This window comes from Nerophis lumbriciformis, linkage group LG35 (genome assembly GCF_033978685.3).
Source record: "Nerophis lumbriciformis linkage group LG35, RoL_Nlum_v2.1, whole genome shotgun sequence".
NCBI lineage: Eukaryota > Metazoa > Chordata > Actinopteri > Syngnathiformes > Syngnathidae > Nerophis > Nerophis lumbriciformis.
The window spans coordinates 1056768-1078951 of record NC_084582.2 but is presented as its reverse complement, the minus strand read 5'-3'; the positions used below and the strand labels follow the sequence as shown (position 1 = coordinate 1078951).

At 40.2% G+C, this 22184-nt stretch overlaps 1 protein-coding gene across 2 annotated transcripts in view; it reads right to left on the bottom strand.

The window, feature by feature from the left end:
* Positions 1–22184, bottom strand: part of atrx (ATRX chromatin remodeler) — an 88091-nt gene that overhangs the window by 30747 nt on the left and 35160 nt on the right. For both annotated transcript variants that reach the window (XM_061927926.2, XM_061927927.2), the window contains 11 exons: positions 21156–21293; positions 20909–21084; positions 20711–20828; positions 12104–12234; positions 11764–11858; positions 11498–11628; positions 11005–11158; positions 10766–10866; positions 9874–9982; positions 9619–9796; positions 9304–9495 (listed from right to left, as the gene is read on the bottom strand). In XM_061927926.2, coding sequence (XP_061783910.2) covers positions 9304–9495; positions 9619–9796; positions 9874–9982; positions 10766–10866; positions 11005–11158; positions 11498–11628; positions 11764–11858; positions 12104–12234; positions 20711–20828; positions 20909–21084; positions 21156–21293 — 1523 coding nt within the window. The remainder of the gene's footprint in view (positions 1–9303; positions 9496–9618; positions 9797–9873; positions 9983–10765; positions 10867–11004; positions 11159–11497; positions 11629–11763; positions 11859–12103; positions 12235–20710; positions 20829–20908; positions 21085–21155; positions 21294–22184) is intronic.

Sequence of the window (22184 nt, the reverse complement as noted above, 5' to 3'; positions counted from 1 at the left end):
AGCTAAACATTTGACACACCAAGAGAGTAGCAGAGAGTAGCCATTGCTAGCCGCTGTGCTAAGTCGCCAACAGAAGTGAACAACAAACAGATGAAGATTAGTGATAAAGGGGCTGGGGTGAGCCAAAGAGGATGCCCTGTGTTTCACCCGTCAGGTACAGAAAAAAGCAAAGATACTGATATGATGGTATTGTCTCAAATATATACCGGTATTAACTAAAATAGTTATACAATTTGTTATTCTTATAGCCAGACCTGTGTGTTTATTTCCGTACCGGACGGTTTCGGCTACAACTGTTGCCTTCCTCGCATCACGTGACAACCTCCGAGAAAGGCATCAGTTGTAGCCGAAACTGTCAGGTACGGAAATATGCACAGGTCAGGCTATAAGAATAACAAATTGCGTAACTATAATACTGGTACACCGCCCAGCCCTATCTAACAATATAACTTTTAATAATGTAAATACCTCACAAACTGATGATTGGCTTCACTGGCTTCCGCCCAAGTGCAGCTGGGTAGGCTCCAGCCCCCCCGCGACATCGAGAGAAACAAGCGGTGGAAAAATAAATGGATAGATTGAGGATTTTTTTTAGTTTCCTTATATTTCCCGCGTTGAACAATGTTTTTGTGCGATGCGATGTGACCAGCTGACTCTGTGTCGCCTTGGAAACGCTCGAGACGAAAGTATTGCTTTGCAGAACGCAGACTTTATTACCAAAGAGGTTATGTTTTCGCCAGGGTTTGTTTGTCCGTTTGTTAGCAACATAAATAGTTATGGTTACATTGATACCATTTTTTAGGAAATGTCCAAAGAAACAATTCCTCTCTTCGACTACAAACACACTTTAATTCCTGCTTACAACGTTCCATGCCCCCACCTTGGCGGCCCCACGCTGTGCAGAGGGAAATGTAGTTTACTAAAGCGCCGGAAAAAACTACACACCAATTTTTGTTTGATACCGTCAACCATCACGGTATTATTGTGAAGACATTGAAATCGAAATAGCTCGGTATCTACAATACAGTTACACCTCCAGTGGTCAACCTTTGAGGTTGCTCTATAATTTGAATCAGAGTTTGATGTGGCAACTTAAAATGCACAGGTGCGTTAACAGCAGGGGTCAAAGACAAGATTCCAACAGCAAGAGGAATGCAAGATTTGTCATACCTAAACACAGCCAGTCAAAACTCCCTCACCCACAGCTGCATACGAGTCACACACACCCAAAGACACCACACACACTCAACTAGTTTCTCTGCGGAAACACACTTAAAACTGGGAGCACTGCCCAACATGAGGAGCCCAAGACAGCTTTTAGGACCACATTGAATTTACACCATCCACAGTGTTTTTCTGTCTTTGTCTTATAGTCATGTAATGGTACAATGTATTGACAATCTGTGGTCCAGGATGGATAAACTGTTTTTCTTCCTTTGAAATGCAATTGTCGTATTGCTACATGAAAATGGAGACAACATTTTACGGACGGCAACAAAAAAAATGTAAGATCGCCAATAGATCAGTGGCCAATTCATAAACCTTCAACTAAAAAAAAATCTTGTTTTATGGAAGCTTGGCTCTATCATCTCTCTATGGAGTTTTCTGCACAACAATTTAGCCTTGGAAGAAAATAGCAAGACATTTTTTGTTATGGCTATGGCGCTTCAATGTTTAAGACAGCTGCGTGTACCACTGTCTGCATTGTTGGATAACTATTGGTTATCTGGTGTTGTATTACACATTTTCACATCGGAAACAATTGCGAGATATCCACCTAAAAATGAAACAACTCTTAACAAAGATTGAGGATAGAAATTTTTGAGTTTGAAATGTCCAGACTTTTGGCCGGGCTTGCGATGGATTTCCTGCGGAGACTATTTGTACCAGTAAAAGTTTCAAAGTTGGCTACCAGGAGTCATCAGAGTACAATTAACATCAACAATGACACAAAGGAGGAAAACCGTGTCTAATTGTCCCACTTAATATCAAACTGTGTTTTTTGTTATAATTACATGGTTTGGTATTTTTCACCAACATTTTTTTTAACCCATTCAATTCTATTGCTTGGATTTTACTGACATCACGTGCGGCTCACATCCCGCCTATTAAATATGCGCGGTGGTCAAGCTATCTCTGTTCTCAAAGGGTTCCAGGCACCATTTAGCCTTTCTCGAAGAAAAATTGCCCTTTGCTTGTGTTGTCTTCGGCTGTACGAATAAGTAAAATCGCAAAAAGGATTAACGTTTTTTAGAGTTCCTTGAGAGGTAATCTAAAGGGCAGAAGAGTGCAGAAGCCTGTCTGCCCATCGGAGTAATCGCCACGCGCCATCAGTCATCAGTCATAAAAACATACAATGGTGGATACCGATGGTGACCGAGAAATGTCACAACAAATGCATACGCCACAAGACAATAACATAAAACCACAACACAACAACTTTCAGCTACAGCACGATTGTAAAGGCCACAACAAAAATCAAATGCCACAACACAATAACATAAAGGCACAACACAACTTTAAACCATCAAAGAAGTGACAGCGGACAAAATGTTCCCGACCGACGAAGTGGCTGAGGCGGAAGGTTAAAAACAGTGTCGTGAACATAGTATATTACGGTTATTAAAAAAGGAATACATTTAAAAAAAAGTTATTTCTGACTGTAAGAGTGGTCACACTTCACTTACTTTTGCAACTTTGTTCATTACACAGTTTTCAACCTTCCACCTCAGCTATCTGGTGCATTGACCAAACTTTGTCCGCAGTCACTTACGTTGCGTCTTTATGGTGTGTTTTGGCTTATTGTTGTGGCTTTTCCACTCGTGCTATAGCTGAAAGATGTTGATGTGGCTTTATATGGTTGTGTTATGGCGTTTGCGCATACTTGCCAACCTTGAGACCTCAGATTTCGGGAGGTGGGGGCGTGGTTAAGATATATATATATATAAGAAATACTTGACTTTCAGTGAATTCTAGCTATATATATATATATATATATATATATATATATATATATATATATATATATATATATATATATATACACACATATATATACATATATACATACATATATATACATACATATATATACATATATACATACATATACATATATACATATATATACATATATACATATATATATATATATATATATATATATATATATAAATAAATAAAAGAAATACTTGAATTTCAGTGTTCATTTATTTACACATATACACACACATAACACTCATCTACTCATTGTTGAGTTAAGGGTTGAATTGTCCATCCTTGTTCTATTCTCTGTCACTATTTCAGAACACACACAAATTATACAAATATACATTATAAAATCAATAAAAAAGCGGGAGCTCTAATTTGGGAGTCTGAATTAGGATCAGAAGTTCCAATATAAACATTGCGTACTCACGTCACCTTTTTGTATTGATTACTGCAGCTGTGCACTGGATTCTTTCACAAATACAAACTACAACTCACAAACACTTTAGAGTTAGGCTCCACCATCAGAATGTGTACTTAAACTTATAAAGATCACATGGATATTATTCAGTGAGTTGATTCACCAAAACTAACCTGTTATACAGGAGGAAAAAGCACACAGGACGTTTCAATTGTTCACAGACTGGTCGCGCTCATCAGAATGACCAGACACTTCCGGTCTACAGGTGATAGCATTCAATTGGGAAGAAACGCCCTACTGCCCCCTACTGACCAATGTGAATACTGATAAATGTGTAATGACAGCTCCAAAAACGAATTGAAACCACAAAATAAAATAAATACCGTAAATCAACACAAAAATGTGACACATTATGGGTGGGCCACATATGCATGTACAGTAGATGGCAGTATTGTCCTGTTTAAAAGTGTCACAACATTGCTGTTTACGGCAGACGAACTGCTTTACGGTAGACGAAAACTTGACTGCTGTTGTGGGTTGTTACCGCGCTGGGAGGACGTTAATGAAACTGCCTAACAATAAACCCACATAAGAAATCAAGAACTCGCCCTCGATCATTAGCTGTTTATATTGTGGGAAAGCGGACGTGAGAACAGGCTGTCAACACGTCACTCAGGTCCGCATGGAGCTGGAGGGGGCGTGGCCTCCAGCTCCGCCTGAATTTCGGGAGAAAATTTGTCCCGGGAGGTTTTCGGGAGAGGCGCTGAATTTCGGGAGTCTCCCGGAAAATCCGGGAGGGTTGGCAAGTATACGTTTGCGATTGTTGTGCCTTTTCTTGGCCATTGTAGCTGTTTATTAAAATGAGAGTAGTAGCAGGTAAAACCACTGCTCATTTATCCTGAAAAGATTTGGTTGCTATTAATTTCTCAGGAAAACCTACTGTTTATTCAACCGGAAGAGTTGTTGGTCGCACTTGATTTTTGATATTAGTATTGTATTATTTTTATGTTGAAAAACAAACAGCAGGTAATTATATTTTTTTAAATGTTGGTTACCGTACTTTTGTTGAACATTTATTGAATGTTGAAAAAGAGTAGAAAAAGTTCCCCCTTATTAATTCAACCTTAAGTGTTTGGTATTTGTCTTTTCTTACTCGACTGACGTTATGTACGGAAGTCTGCTCGCCGCCCCTGTTTTGCCGTTCAAAGCTAAGTGCCATCTTTCTATCTGTGTGCTTCTTCTAATTGCTTTACAGCTTTCTTTAATCCTTCAACAAATTTAGTAGTCTTTTTAAACTTACAAAGCACCCACTCTCTGTTTCACCGCCTCACTTTCAGTTAGCTAGTTGCTAAGGTAGCAGAGCTAAGCTAGTCCCGGTCCGAAGCTACTGTGCTCTGAAGGCAGCAAGAACCTGACTCGGTGGAAGAAACAAGGCGAGTATGGCTTCCTGTTCTTTATGCACCTTACTCATGGATAGGTTGGCTCTACTAGAGGGCCGTGTCCGCCAGTTAGAGCAGAGTAATTTGGTAACTTTAGGCGCCGAGGACGCGTTTATTAGCGTTAGCTGTAGCGAGCTGACTAGCACAGTTTGTAGCAGCCCCAAGCGGCCTACAAGCCACGGTGAACCAGTTGAGACGCGTAATAGATACAGAGCCCTTTGGCTAGTCCCACACCCCAGTCTACCGGATACCCCACCTTAGTCATAGGGGACTCAATCACCCGGAACATACAGTTTAGTAAACCAGCGATAATTAAGTGTATTCCCGGTACATTGAAGCTAATCTTAGGGAGCTGACTCGCAACAGGCCTAGTAAACACGTAGAACAGGCTAATCGTACCACCAGCTACGCGAACATAGTTGTACACGTCCGCTCCAATGGCACTAGGATGAGACAGTCAGAGATTACAAAGAAGAACCTAGTTGGGATTTGTAATCTCGCTAGAAAGACGTCTCGTCATTGAGTAATAAATGATAAATGATAAATGGGTTGTACTTGTATAGCGCTTTTCTACCTTCAAGGTACTCAAAGCGCTTTGACACTACTTCCACATTTACCCATTCACACACACATTCACACACTGATGGAGGGAGCTGCCATGCAAGGCGCTAACCAGCACCCATCAGGAGCAAGGGTGAAGTGTCTTGCTCAGGACACAACGGACATGACGAGGTTGGTAAGAGGTGGGGATTGAACCAGGGACCCTCGGGTCGCGCACGGCCATTCTTCCACTGCGCCACGCCGTACCTGTCTCGGACCCCCTGACTGCGAGAGGCAATGATGAGAGGTATAGCAGATTAGTCTCGCTTAACACGTGGCTGACTAGTTTTTGTAGAGAACAGGGACTAACGTTTATTGATAATTGGCCCTCTTTCTGGGGCAAACCGAGCTTGCTGAAGGCTGATAGCCTTCCCCCTAACCAGGGTCATTACTATCTAGTAACATAGATTACGGTTTGAGTCACACTTGGCTGACTACACTAAAGCAAGCTCGGACACATGCAACTAGAGCGCCTGTTAAGCTAGAACTAACCAGGGCCAGGCTGGAAAATTCCTGCACACATAGCATTTGTCGTAGAATACATGACTCACATGTTTTTTCTGTAGTGACTGTGCCAGAGGTGAACATGCATTCTACTGAGGTGGAAAATTATGAAGCACTAAATCTATTGCAGCACCAAGCAAATAATCTCTAGATCCCCACCATATCAATTCCTAGATGTGATCGAAATTATCTAAGGCGCACCAAGCGAAATAGATGTAATATTATTCATTTGTAATCATTGCAATTATTAATGCCTCTATAATATGGGCGTTTTAAACATCTGATTATTGCCTCCCAATGCGCTATTATTTAATGAGGTCGTTAGAGACAACAATCTTAACCTCATTGGTCTCTGTGAGACTTGGCTAAAACCAGACGAATATTTTCCACTTAACGATGCACCTCCTAACTATACGAGTGCACATATTGTCGTCCCCTTAAAAGGGGTGGAGGGGTCACACTAATATCCAATGAAACCCTTAACCTTAGCCCTAACCTAAGTAATAGATATACATCATTTGAGGTGCTTACCATGAGGTCTGTCACACTGCTACCTCTCCATCTGGCTGTTATATATCGCCCTCCCCGAGGCCCTATTCAGACTATCAGTGATGGTTCAGAGCTTGTTGCTGATCTAGCGATGCACGCAGATAATATAATTAGAATTGGGGATTTTAATATCCATATGAATACCCCACCATTGTGCATGGCGCTCCAGACTATAACTGATAGCTGTGGTCTAACACAAATAATAAACGATACAATGATCTAGTCCTTGCCCAAACCATACGTTTAAGTGTTACAGTAAGCCTTATGATGGTATTGTGTTTGTATGTATAAGTGCACGTGTACCTTGTTTGACTGTTAATGAAACTGTGATATTTAAGACATTACAAAAATTGCTACAAAAAATGTTCTGTGATACAAAAACAATTCTGTGCTACTAATGTTTTTCCATTTAGTAGCAAAGGTGCTACTAGTGAAAAAGCTAAGCTGATTAGGGACTTTTTCAACAGCAATAAATCAAGCTCAAACATTATTTTTGAATACTTGCGAGCTGAGAAATTACTGTGTATTCAATTGAAAATATTTTCTGGAACTGAGTAAAAATCACTATTTTTGAATACTTACGAGATGAAAAATTACTGTATATTAAATAGAAAATATTTTCTGAAACTGAGTAAAAATCACATTGGGGATAAATTATGTACTGAAAGACTTAAGGGATGTATTTTGCACCAAAGGTCAAAATGATTTCATACCACTAATGAGTCGAGTGTTTGGCTTATTGCTCCAGTTTGTTCTTGTCTATACTTAAATTCCAATGCAGCCTCCCTACGGCCTTTCCAGTGTATGTGCCTGGGTCTAATGACCACTGGTGCAGTCACCCCCGCAGAGAACACAAGCCACAATGTACATGCACAGGCTGCAGCTTTGACCAGCAGTTGAAGGAAACCTGCAGAGCTGCACAACAAGCCGTGCGGGCGGCCTGCTCTGCAAGTGGATGCATGCTCTATGGACGAGCGTGATGAACAGGAAATAGGTTGTGTCTGGAAGGGTGGGTGGGAAGTCAAAACCTCATGTCTGGGATGCAAGGCCTTCTTTGTCATTAAGGGGAAGTGCGCCTGCCTCTTTTGTCTTCAATTAGTTTCTCTGAAGAGCACAGAGACATCTTTAAGAGAGGGGTTTAAATAATGACCCTTCATCAGGCAGGGGGAGGCCAGAGGGTGGATAAGAAAAACAACTTTACTGGGCTCGCTTTGAACATTTAGAGGTAGAGAGGTTAGTCAGCATAACAGATGGCTGCAAAGATCACCGGGGACAATATGGTGTAGCTCTATAATGGATGGGGGACATCTGCAGAGAAGGAACTAAAGCCATAAGGCTAGATAAGCAAGGTGCATTAATACAATGGATAACACTCAGTGGCACTGGACAGTTGATTATTTTTTGGCAAATTTCTCTGCCCGGGTAGACAGCACTTTGCAGTAAAAAGACCAACAAAGGACTTTAGCTATTCCTCGTCTGTGCAGAAGGCAGTTGGCTCAAAGTAAGAGAGGGTTTCTGACTCATCTTCACATGAATCCAGACAGAGAATTCCTTCCATTATACTGCAGCTCAGCTGCCGTCGTCATCATCATCATAGTTAACCCCCTGTACAAGATCAGCCTTTGTCCATAATACTGTAAAACAAATGCTGGTAGCTCACTAAAAGTCATTTATGTCTATGACATGGCTCACTAAACACATCTGTGCAATGCATAACTTTTAAAAGTGACCCACTTACTTGTAAAAAGCTACAAAAGCTTAGACAGTGATTTCAGCTTGAGGGTCAACTGATTCAGGGCTGCTACCTGAACTTTATACTTATGGAGGGCATGCTGGTGCTTTAGATCATGTAAATGGACAACAGATGGCCCGGTGTGAAGGTTCGAGTAAACAGTATTTTCCTTATGCACGTCGTTTACAGAATTGTGCAATGAAACGTTGGCCAAATCAAAACTAAATGCTGCTTAACACGACAACAAAAGTGAACCAACCCTGGGACTCCAAAAAAAAAAAAAAGAACGTGAAAAACTAGTGAGATCAACAACGAAGTAAATGATTGTGAGGAATGAAGAAAAAAGTGCAGGTTTATAGGAGAACTGCAAAGAGGAGACTATTTAGTAAATAGCAGTAAACAGATGCGTGCAGCTGCGTGAGTTTGGATGGCCCATGTAAGCGCTGTGTTCTCTCATTTAACCCCAGGGGGCCTAAATAACAACAACATTAAAGTGGGTGGGGGGAAGAAAAAAAAAAAAAAATCACATGATCCAAATTCACATCTTTGCAAAAAGGTCAGAAAAAATCACGACAACTAATGGGGGTGCAAGTATGTTATTACCTTAATATAAACAAATGCATAAAATACATGTGATTAACAACAACATCTGTGGAATTTAATCTGTGAAGACATTTTTATGCTATATTATACAAATATCCTATGCATCAATTATGTTGATCAAGTGTTCGAGGAACGTAAATGCGTTTACTAACGGTTAAATACAATATTTTACCATGGCCACACTTTGTTCTTCTGTCATTTCTCACACTGGTGTGCATCCTGAAGATCATCAATAATATACCCCCAAAAATAGGCACATAACTTACTTACGTAAGAATAATTTTGAATAAATACCAACAGGTTGGAAGAAAGAACACAGTTACTAATGGGTTTCAGACTAAATTTGCTTTTGGGTATCGAATAAAGAACACTATAGAAAGACCAATTATAAGCCTGACTTATGCCTGCTTTTATTTACTGAATTGTTTTGCCACCTGAGGGTGACGTACATGAAAGTGAAAGGTTACCTTGGGGAGCATCGGCGTAGCTTTCTTGCTCTTCTTTTCTGAGGGATCGTCCAACATATCCGGCTCAAAGGTATAGAGCTCTGAAAGCTCATTCATGGTAAAGTGCCTTTCAATCTGCTGCTGGTCCACCACACGGAATGACAGAGACTGTTTGGTCACCTGCCGGTCATAAATCTTGTCTTCCATTGTGCCCTGACAACAAAAAATATCAATCCAGGAAAGATATTCATGTGAGTTACAGGGTGCTAAGAAGTTATAGGATTGTGCCATTTGCTTGGCACAAGTTGAGTGATGTATATTAGTTGGCTAAATCACCTGCGCCAGGAACCTGTAGACAAACACGGTCTTCAGTTGGCCAAAGCGATACACCCTGAATATACTCTGAATGTCGTATGAAGGATTCCAAGAGGCGTCAAATATGACGACCCGGTTGGCCCCCACCAGGTTGATGCCAAGGGAGCCAGCTCGTGTCGAAATGAGGAACAAACGACCCCTGGAATAGATAAAATAGTGCAAAAGAATTGTAGATTGAAGACTATCATGAGTATCAGATATGAATCAATAAATTACCTTGGGTTGGCGGGGTCATTGAAGTCTTCTGCCCACTTCTTCCTGGTGGTGGCATTGGTGGAGCCGTCCAGACGATAGTAGTCAATATTCCTGTACCACTTGCCTTCACCTTATGAGACATATGACCGTTAAGAAAACCTGCAGAAGATCCTTCAACAACACATGTCAGCATCAACTAGGCCGTTTCTTGTCAAAGACGACCCGGTATGGGCATTAGCAGATAGGTGGTTATGGCGGCGGGAGGCTCGCTGAATGTAACCTTCGATGTGGCCACCCCCCTTACTAGCCTTCATAAGCAACAGTTGAGTATGTTTCCAATTACAGCACTGTGATCTTTTCATTACAAATTAGGAACCCTTGAGCAAACATTTTTGGTGGAATAAAAAGTCAAGGTCTAATCATTTTTAAAAATGAAAGTAAGAACAGCTGCTGAAATTTAATTAGGAACATGACCTTACACCGGTGGCAGCCTGTATGCGTGTGCACATTTAAGGCCAATAAGCACACAAGTGTGTACAAGAAAATACATGTTGCACGTGGGCTGGCTTCAGGGAAGCTTGCATCTCAGCATGGAAAATACTACCCGAAAGAAAATGTTAGCATTTTTGGTATCACACACAGTTGGTCGGTTCAAAGAGTCTGGTGTAAAACTATTAAGATACATTTCGGGACAGGCAACGAAGCTCAATAAAAGCTCCATAAATCAGTAAATGGCATACATTAATTAAATTGGTGCTTGGTTAGTTTTACCACATTACAAAACTAAGAGCAGCATTACAAAGCAGAACATTCAGTCGGAAGCTGATCACAGGTAAATAAAGGATCATTCAGTGAAATAATTAACGGCCTCACAAGTAAAAAAAGAAATGTGGGACCAAAGTACAAAGCCCACCTTTGTATGGTGAGACCTTCTTTTCATCTGCAGCTCTGCAAGACAGCTCCAGGAAATCCTCTATCAGGTCCAAAGAGATAAGAGACTGACTGAACACCAACCTGTAGACAGGCAAAGATTCCTCGGTGTCACTTTACTTTTTTCCAAACGCTATTCAATTACTCTACAAACCAGCTACATACAAACGGCACAATGCGGAGAGATGTGTGCAGATACGCTGGGAGCGCTGACACACTTACACTTTATCGTCCACTTCCTCTGCCATGCGCAGAATCTCAAAGAGGACCATCAATTTCCCAGAGTGTGCCAGGATTTCAGCGTCGGCCTCGGTGACAAACTCCTTGTGCCAGTCAGCAGTGGGGCTCCCTGGTGCGGAGCCAGACGGTTGACGTTCTTTGCAACACAGACACACAAATTAGCGTCAAACCTGTACACAGTCACAACAACGGGCTCTAACAAACCCAGCTTTTGCCAAATTAACAACACAATCATGCGTTTGCATGCACATTTGTAAAAGTTGTTTTTATTCAATAACTAAATGAAAGGTTATTTGAAGTATTGTTTACGGGGAACAATATGCACACCATCTTCTACATGGTTATGGGGCCTACAAACTATAAAACCCACATCTGGTAATGTGTGACCACTCAATGTTCATCATCACATTTTGACAACGTTTGGTTGTCAAGCTCGATTACAATCAGTCGGAACATGCAAAGGCTTCAAACTTACCTTCCTCTACCGGCTCTGGCCTGTTTCGCCCCTCTCCATTCTTGCCTCGAGAGCTGCTGTTCCACTCCTTGATGACTTCCACATCATCGCTATCAGAGTCATCAGATCCCCCCTTGCCTTTCTTCTTTTTCCTATTAAGGAGGGACAGTGGAGGACACAGGGTCAGCGAGAGTAACAGATGGAAGAAAAGGGGGGCTGCGGGGCGGGGGGATGTCAATGTGTCTCTTGCTTTATAAATACTCAACACAGGGAATTGGAGTATTTACTTTTTTTTCTTTTCATCTTCTGAACTCAGACTCATGGAGGATTCGTCAGTTTCTGAAGCGATGAATTCCTCCATACTGTCCTCGTCAAAGAAACCCTGCAAAAAAGAAAAGGCCCGTCAGGCTAAAATATGTGGTGGACCAAATGTTGACAGCTGGATGCTGTGCAGCAGAACCAATAATGAACCATGTGATGAGCAAAGGTGCCATTTTTGTTTTCTTCTGTTCTAAATCATCTTTCATTTCCTAGAATAATGGATCATGAGATCTTCTGTATTCTAAATTATTTTCCAAGTTCTCACGTTGTGTTTAGCGATGTTACATCTCATTTTCCCATTCCTACCCTGTTTTCTTTACTGATGTAATCCAGCTGAAGGCACCAGGGATGGGTCCAAATTCTGCTGAGCATCTGGAAATCCTGGAAGAGTTTGGTCCCTGCGCGGCCCCGGCCCCCCTCCGGAGCTTTCCCCACACCTGCAACATGAGGGAGAGATTCCAGAAGCTTGAATGTGTGTTGGACAGGAGCTTCTTCTTTTTATACATACATAAAATCATCACAGTCCAACATGAAGACAAATCTTAACGTGAATCGGGATGGGTATCTTTCAAATTTGAACTAATACAGTACCAATTTCCAGTAGCTGGGAATCAATACTGGTACTCAACAGAACCAGTTATTGGTACTTTTGTGTCTGTTCATGTGGTAATAAATCATAATTTTCTTAAAAATAACAGCTTTTTTATTTGCATACCTGCCAACTTTTGAAATCAGAAAAACCTAGTAGCCAGGGTCCAGGGGCCGCAGGCCCCGGTAGGTCCAGGACAAAGTCCTGGTGGGGGGTTCAGGCTTCGCCCCCCGACGCAAAATGATTGATTGCATTCAGACAGGTTAAAATGTTGCTAAAACCATCACTTTTCTATCAGTCACAGTAACTTTTCAAAACAAAAATATTACAGCAAAAATCATATGGGTTGATTGACATGTTTATTCTGTAAGCTAACTTCAATAGTTTGAAATTATTTTGACAGTTAATGCCAGTTATCCTGTCAACATTTCACAAGACTTCAATTTGTTCATTGAAAGTATAAACACTTTTTACAGTAAACAAATGGTAAAACAGTACTAAACAATTCCATTAAAAAAAAATTGGTGTCATTATTAACTTTCTGTCCAAGCTTGTATAATCTACTGCCTTGTTCAATTGTAAAAAATATTCTGTGCCTAAAATTCACATTTCTATCACAATTATCATACTGTAAACATGGTAAGCTAACTTCATTAAAATTAATAGTCCTGTCAATAGCATGGAATTACAATTCAAATGTAGTTTTTTTGTAAGCCTTTCAAAAGAATTCAAAATATGAAAAATTAATGAAAATTAATTGAAGCCATCAGACACTTGAAAAGTGGCACATCACATCTCTAATGTAATCATTTTAACTTGTCAACAGAAATAGCACTGCAAAAATATTAAGGACATACTTCTGTATTTTGGTAGTTATGCTGTCAACATTTAACAAGATTTCTTCAACTTGGACTTGAAAGCATAAATAGTATAAACACTTTTAACAGTATAACAGTACTAAACAATTCCAATAGATAACATTGGTGTCATTACCTTTTTGTGGCTAAAATCCAACGGCAACGGCATTAGCAACGGCATTAGACTTGTGTTTTTTTGTCCCAACGTGGTCTTTTACATCGCTAATTCCTCCGTGTCCGATCGAAAAATCTTGTCTGCACAAGGTGCAATTCGCGTAGTTTTCACCCTTTTTGGAACGGATAATTATTCCCGGATAGGCTTTTGAATATTCTTCACGGAATGACTGCAGTTTTCTTTTCGGTTTAAGGCTCGTTTGCGATTTTTCTCCGGCTGATTCCATGATCGTTCGCTCGTTTGGAAACAAACGGTGCCTCGTGCTTGGCAGCGGTGCTATAAATAGCCTCGCGCGTGGCATTCGGAATGGCTCGATAGGAAGTTACGGGAAGCAGTGTCGATTGTCATTGTTGTTACGCGATTTCGTGAATAAAACTTTCAAAAATTTTTTTTTTTTTTAATTAATGAAAAACCGTATTTTTTATCACTGCAACCGTAACCCGGAATAGGTTGATGAAAACCGTACTAATTACGGGAAAACCGGAGTAGTTGGCAGGTATGTATTTGACACGTAGCTAATAACTGTGCTGCCTAGTTGTTATATCTTGTTTTCTTGCACTTCTTAGTCTCATTTGTCAGTATGCATGTATTTCAGTTTGTCCTCTGTGGTTTGCCGTAGTCAGGAAGTAGTCTTTGCAATTAAGTTTAATGTGCCAGCCTTGTCTTTTGTTCATCTTAGTCGTAGTTTTCGTTATCAAATTTGGAAGTGTAAAAATGCTAAAGTTGATCAGTTGCATGTATATGCATAGCCAATGTAATTTAGCATTAAGCTAGCACATTGTGAAAAGTGGAGCCTTACAGTACATTCCCATTTGTACTGGGAAGTCAGAATTTCCAAGTTCCTCGTCGGAAGTTTCAACTGGAACGCCCCTTGAGGTCGAATTTCCAACTCGGAAAGTCCGAGCATTATCACCACCCCCGAGTTGGCTTCAAAGATGGCGGCTATGAGGGTAATCCATCCATTTTCTACCGCTTTTTCCCTTTGGAAACAATAATAATAGCTTCTGTGAAAGCTGTTATTAGCACTTCTGACTAGTTTTTATGACACTAAATCAGCCGTATACAATGTATTGTTTGACGTATAAACAGTATATGGTAATGTTTCTGTAGTGTACATTACTTTTTTCATGTGGTATATGCGTATTACGTCACTAGCAATGGCATCTTTGGGTTTCCTCTTCATCCGTGTTTGAAGGTTGCAGAAGGAGCGCATATTTGACCAGAAATTATCATTTTCATTATTATATTATATTCAGATACGGAAAGTGCGTGAATAACTTTCTTGGATGTGTCCATCTTGATTTCCGAACTCGTAACTGGAACGCTTGGCCTTGAGGTAACTCCCAGATCAGACTTCCAACTTCAATACACCGTTACTTTTAAGCACTTTCTATCAGGCATGTGTGCTTTGTTGGCATAAACAATTGCAACATTACCTAGAAGCAGTCTGCTACAAAGACGCCTGTCGACACAACGTCACGTGCAACAAAAGGTATCTCGCAATATGGTACCATGAATCGGTCCTCTGTAGTACCGACAGAATTCGGTCTGTAGCTAGTAAAGTACCGAATTTGGTACACATTTTCCTGATTACGCTACTTTTTTAAGGCCAAGAACGCTTCAGAGGCACAATGGCTTGAGAAAAATAGTGTTCAATGTGCAAGTGTGGTGGCTGCAACAGGTTAAGAGTTACAGGAGGCTTTTTGTAAGCAGCACTAAGGGAAGAAACGTTCACCCCTTGCAGACTGACTAACTGGTTGTCTGGGGGGTAAACACACTGCAGAGTCACAATATCAGCATTGCAGTGGCTAATCAAAGCACATTGCCACATACCACCCACCCTGTCACTCCTGCATTTGTTTTCATGATTTGTACAGAATCTCAGGTACCCCCTAACCACCTACACATCTTTCTCTTTCCTCTATGCCCCCACATCTACTCCCTTCACCCGCCTCCCCCTGACCCTACTCCCAGAGCTCTTCATTAGGGAGACGTGGGAAACTGTGCTTAAACCCTGCCTGCGGCACTTTGCCAGCTGCCACTCTTACACACGCACACACACAGACACATACACAGTGCCACATTCTGAGAGGAAAGTCTACTAAACGACTTAAAGCGGAACAGAAAAGCGAAGTAGTAGATGAAAAGCTATGCAGTTATAAATAAATAAAAACAGTCACTGGGTAAAGGGAGCACTGTGAAACAAACAAAAGTTGTAAAATGATTCAGCCTTGTCTAAGGTTAAGCATGTCACCAGTGCAATCTTTAGTGCGCTTTAGTTTTTTCTCCGGGTGAGTTTATATTCCATCATAGCAGCCCCTAGAGGTTATGCCGCAAATAACACCCAACTACATCAGCAGCCCTTTTCACACAGGCTGGTCGAACCAAGACTTATCTGACAATTGCAGTATTTTCTAGGAGTGCCGGAAAAATATTTGACTCATTATTATGTATTAAGATTCGGAATCAATCTAAAATGTTCAACCATCTATTAAGAAAACATGTTTTTTAAGCCTGTTTGTTAGGTAAAGGCCTCCGTATTGTATAGTTCCAGCAACAAGGGGAAAAGTCAGCTATTGCAGCTAACGTTAGCTCGCTTTAGATGTTGCTAATGTTTCATCATGGAGGAGAAACAAATATTGTATTCTACAATTTTGTAGGTAAGACTTTTTTTTATTTTTATTAAATCAACATAAAAAAAAAACAAGATACACTTACAATTAGTGCACCAACCCAAAAAACCTCCCTCCCCCATCCCCACTCATTCACACAAAAGGGTTGTTTCTTTCTGTTATTAATATTGTGGTTCCTACATTATATATCAATATACAGGTAAAAGCCAGTAAATTAGAATATTTTGAAAAACTTGATTTATTTCAGTAATTGCATTCAAAAGGTGTAACTTGTACATTATATTTATTCATTGCACACAGACTGATGCATTCAAATGTTTATTTCATTTAATTTTGATGATTTGAAGTGGCAACAAATGAAAATCCAAAATTCCGTGTGTCACAAAATTAGATTACTTAAGGCTAATACAAAAAAGGGATTTTTAGAAATGTTGGCCAACTGAAAAGTATGAAAATGAAAAATATGAGCATGTACAATACTCAATACTTGGTTGGAGCTCCTTTTGCCTCAATTACTGCGTTAATGCGGCGTGGCATGGAGTCGATGAGTTTCTGGCACTGCTCAGGTGTTATGAGAGCCCAGGTTGCTCTGATAGTGGCCTTCAACTCTTCTGCGTTTTTGGGTCTGGCATTCTGCATCTTCCTTTTCACAATACCCCACAGATTTTCTATGGGGCTAAGGTCAGGGGAGTTGGCGGGCCAATTTAGAACAGAAATACCATGGTCCGTAAACCAGGCACGGGTAGATTTTGCGCTGTGTGCAGGCGCCAAGTCCTGTTGGAACTTGAAATCTCCATCTCCATAGAGCAGGTCAGCAGCAGGAAGCATGAAGTGCTTTAAAACTTGCTGGTAGACTGCTGCGTTGACCCTGGATCTCAGGAAACAGAGTGGACCGATACCAGCAGATGACATGGCACCCCAAACCATCACCCAACCATGCAAATTTTGCATTTCCTTTGGAAATTGAGGTCCCAGAGTCTGGAGGAAGACAGGAGAGGCACAGGATCCACGTTGCCTGAAGTCTAGTGTAAAGTTTCCACCATCAGTGATGGTTTGGGGTGCCATGTCATCTGCTGGTGTCGGTCCACTCTGTTTCCTGAGATCCAGGGTCAACGCAGCCGTCTACCAGCAAGTTTTAGAGCACTTCATGCTTCCTGCTGCTGACCTGCTCTATGGAGATGGAGATTTCAAGTTCCAACAGGACTTGGCGCCTGCACACAGCGCAAAATCTACCCGTGCCTGGTTTACGGACCATGGTATTTCTGTTCTAAATTGGCCCGCCAACTCCCCTGACCTTAGCCCCATAGAAAATCTGTGGGGTATTGTGAAAAGGAAGATGCAGAATGCCAGACCCAAAAACGCAGAAGAGTTGAAGGCCACTATCAGAGCAACCTGGGCTCTCATAACACCTGAGCAGTGCCAGAAACTCATCGACTCCATGCCACGCCGCATTAACGCAGTAATTGAGGCAAAAGGAGCTCCAACCAAGTATTGAGTATTGTACATGCTCATATTTTTCATTTTCATACTTTTCAGTTGGCCAACATTTCTAAAAATCCCTTTTTTGTATTAGCCTTAAGTAATATTCTAATTTTGTGACACACGGAATTTTGGATTTTCATTTGTTGCCACTTCAAATCATCAAAATTAAATGAAATAAACATTTGAATGCATCAGTCTGTGTGCAATGAATAAATATAATGTACAAGTTACACCTTTTGAATGCAATTACTGAAAGAAATCAAGTTTTTCAAAATATTCTAATTTACTGGCTTTTACCTGTATATCAATACAGTCCTTGAAGCACATATGATTGTGTGTGCTGCTGGTCCACTAACATTTTCATTAATTACTATTTTTTATGTAATTGTTTTTATATTGTTTTACTTTCTTTTGTATTCAAGAAAAAGTATTATTATTTTTATTTAACCTTTTTTTTTTTTTTTTTTTTTTTTTTTTTAAAGGACCTTATCTTCACTAGACCAGGTTGTCAATAAAATGAGATTGTAAGTAAGACTTAAAATGACATATTTAATGGAGTTATTACTTAATCGCTGGTTGCATACATTTCATACTTGCTATACTTATATTTGTTCAAGTTTTCCCTTAATTCTGGTATGAGATTTATGTGCAAACTTAAAGCATAGCGATCGTGTGGTGCCAAAAACCTGTTCAAACGGTAGGATCGCAAAATCAGACTGGGCTAGAGTATATAGAACGATTGTCTATTTAGCAATGCTCATGTAAATACACTGAAATACACTTTTGGGACTAAGAAATATTGAGGCATTTCCTGTCTTGTTTGCAATATCATATGTGCATCCGTGTGTGTATTGATCTGTATGAGTCTGCAACAATAACTGATATTATATATTTCAAGTCACACAATTTTTTGAATATTTTTCACATGCTGAAATCTTTAATGCTTTGCATTTAATTGAGTTCAGCTAAATAAGAAAGGTACAAAAGCTTGCATTTTCCAACAGTTGTGACCACAGCATCTGTGTATTTACAAATTTACAATAACTTATTGATCTTTTTAATCCTATATTTTCTTGAACATAACCAGTTTTTAAAGTAATGCCTGCTTTTATTCAGTTCCTTACTATGGCTCTCTTAGGAAAATATTTTTAAACACCGGAATGGGGGAAATGCATTTTTTCCAGTTAAGAAAAATAATTTAACTGTAAAATCCCATATTCCTTTTTAATAATTAAAACTGGCAAACGTTTATAATCTGTGTTATGTCTTGAGACTCCTGACTATTTTTAGATTGTAGATTTTTTCTGAATTACCAGGAGTATTGACTGTGAATCGTTTTAATCGAGAATGGATTTTAAATCGAATAGTCACGGCAAGAATCAGAATCAAACTGAATTTGCTGAATGATTTACATCCTCAGTATTTTATACAAATACCAAAACCTGTGAAGTTGGCACGCTGTGTAAATCGTAAATAAAAACAGAATAAAGTGAAATGCAAATCTATTTCAACATATATTCAATTGAATAGACTGCAAAGACAAGATATTTAACGTTCGAACTGGTAAACTCTGTTATTTTCTGCAAATATTAGCTCATTTGGAATTTGATGCCTGCAACATGTTTCAAAAAAGCAGGCACAAGTGGCAAAAAAGACTGAGAAAAATGAGGAATCCTCATCAAACACTTATTTGGAACATCCCACAGGTGAACCAGGTGGGTGCCGTGATTGGGTATAAAAGTAGATTCCATGAAATGCACAGTCATTCACAAACAAGAACGGGGCGAGGGTCACCACTTTGTCAACAAATGCGTTAGCAAATTGTTGAACAGTTTAAGAACAACATTTCTCAACGAGCTATTGCAAGGAATTTAGGGATTTCACCATCTACGGTCCGTAATATCATCAAAAGGTTCAGAGAATCTGGACAAATCACTGCACGTAAGCAGCAATGCCCGTGACCTTGGATCCCTCAGGCGGTACTGCATTAAAAACCAACATCAGTGTGTACAGGATATCACCACATAGGCTCAGGAAAACTTCAGAAAACCACTGTCAGTAACTACAGTTTGTTGCTACATATGTAAGTGCAAGTTAAAACTCTATGCAAAGCGAAAGCCATTTATTAACACCCAGAAACGCCGCCCGCTTCCCTGGGCCCGAGCACATCTACAATAGACTGATACTAAGTGGAAAAGTGTTCTGTGGTCTGACGAGTCCACATTTCAAATTGTTTTTGGACACTGTGGACGTCGTGTCCTCTGGAACAAAGAGGAAAACAACCATCCGGACTGTTATAGTCCAAGTTGAAAAGCCAGCATGTGTGATGGTATGGGGGTGTATTAGTGCCCAAGGCATGGGTAACTTACACATCTGTGAAGGCACCATTAATGCTGAAAGGTACATACAGGTTTTGGAGCAACATATATTGCTATCCAAGCAACGTCTTTTTCATGGACGCCCCTGCTTCTTTCAGCAAGACAATGCCATGCCACATTCTGCACGTGTTACAACAGCGTGGCTTCATAGTAAAAGAGTGCGGGTACTAGACTGGCCAGCCTGTAGTCCAGACCTGTCTCCCATTGAAAATGTGTGGCGCATTATGAAGCATAAAATACGACAATGAAGACCCCGGACTTAAGCTGTACATCAAGCAAGAATGGGAAATAATTCCACCTGAAAAGCTTCAAAAATTGGTCTCCTCAGTTCCCAAACGTTTACTGAGTGTTGTTAAAAGGAAAGGCCATGTAACACAATGGAAAAAATGCCTCTGTGCCAAACTTTTTTGCAATGTGTTGCTGCCATTAAATTCTAAGTTAATGATTATTTGCAAAAAAGAATAACGTTTCTCAGTTCGAACATTAAATATCTTGTCTTTACAGACTATTTAATTGAATATAAGTTGAAAAGGATTTGCAAATCACTGTATTCTGTGCCAACTTCACTGGTTTGGGGTTTTGTGCATCACACCATACACTGTCCTACTCATTCTGGGATCCTGCGTCACTGTGTAAACGCTTACACGCCAATATCCCACGTGCAATACTTTTGTGTAAAAAGCAGACGTAGGATGTTGCCGGATGTTCTGTTAAGGCTCAGATGAATATTATTTGTGGGAGCGCTGTGTGAAAAAGGCGAGAGTGTACTGGAAATCAGAGAAGAGAAGAACATTCTCACCAGTGAAGTGCTCCAGGTAGTATCTGTAGAGTTTACACTGGATTGGAGTAACTCTGATAGACAACACATACTCATGCTTGGGAGGCAGGAACTTGGTGAGCGCAGTGTAATCTTTCCTCTGAAAAATCAGAAAAAAAATATTTTTTAACAAAAAATAAGATTCTAACCAAAAAAAGAGAAGAGAAGTGAACGCGTTACCTGAACACAGCCAGCCAGCATCTCATACAGGATATGAGCCCTCTTCTTCATGATGCGCACATCTTGCATTGTGGAGTCAGCACACTGTCCGTTCTGGATGGGGTTGATGAAACGATTGCGGAACTCTTTAACTGACCCAAGCAGGTTCTCTTTGATGAAGTTCACCATGCAGTGGTCTGATAGAAAGGGACGAGGGAGTCAGAAAAGCTCGGCTTTCAAAAACGGATCCAACAGTAGCCTGGATTACATTCAATAAGGTTATTTTGAAGAGGTGTTCCAGTCAGCACAATCCTCCTCCTTGTTGTAATGGAGTTCATAGCTTTGGACACGGCAGACGCCTCATTCTTTAGGATATGACCTTCGTCACAGATCACCAAATCTGGACCTGGAGGAAAAGTAGAGTGGAAAGCAAAGAAAATCTGATCAGAGTTGGGAAAGCAGGGAGCTGTATGCCTTTACAATATATTTTTTTTAAATGACATGAATGAATGGCCCCCAAATTGTTTTATTAGAACCAGGTATGACCGAATCCAAGATCAGCAAAAAAACAATCTACGTATATCGTCTTGCATCTAAAATCTACAATATAAACTCTGATGTAAGCAGCGTGATTACTTGTGCAAAGCTGGGCAGCCAGTTAACATCTAAATGTCCTCCAATAAACACACAAGGTTGGTCTTTTCTTGTATTTTAGTGAAGTCATTTAAAAAGTTAACTATGGTAGGCTATACAATAAAATAATTATAGTTACATATCACTAACAAAGTCTAAAGAGCAGAAATGTATTAGAAAGTATCCCGTAACAAATGTGTCTGGATCATTTAACTTACTTAATACAATTGTGACCACGAGATACCAAATACAAATCAACACACAATTTGATAAGCATATGTCCATCATAAGGTTAGTGTTTTCCATGCCTACGATAGTTTTCTGACTAATTGATCACACCTTGTTTAATATTACACACTACAAAGGATGTACAATGATTCCTGCTGATATTGTACTCTATTAACATCAGTATCGGCCAACACTCAAGGCTCCAATATTGGTATCCGATAGGAAGTGAAAAAGCTGTTATCGGGATTCGAGACACAACTATGACACGCTTCCGTCAGTCTACCCCAGGGCAGCTGTGGCTATGAAAGTAGCTTACCACCACCAGGTGTGAATGAATGATGGGTTCTACATGTAAAGCGACTTTGGGTACTTAGAAAAGCGCTATATAAATCCCAGTTATTATTATTATTATTATTAACTATTAGAACCATGTATT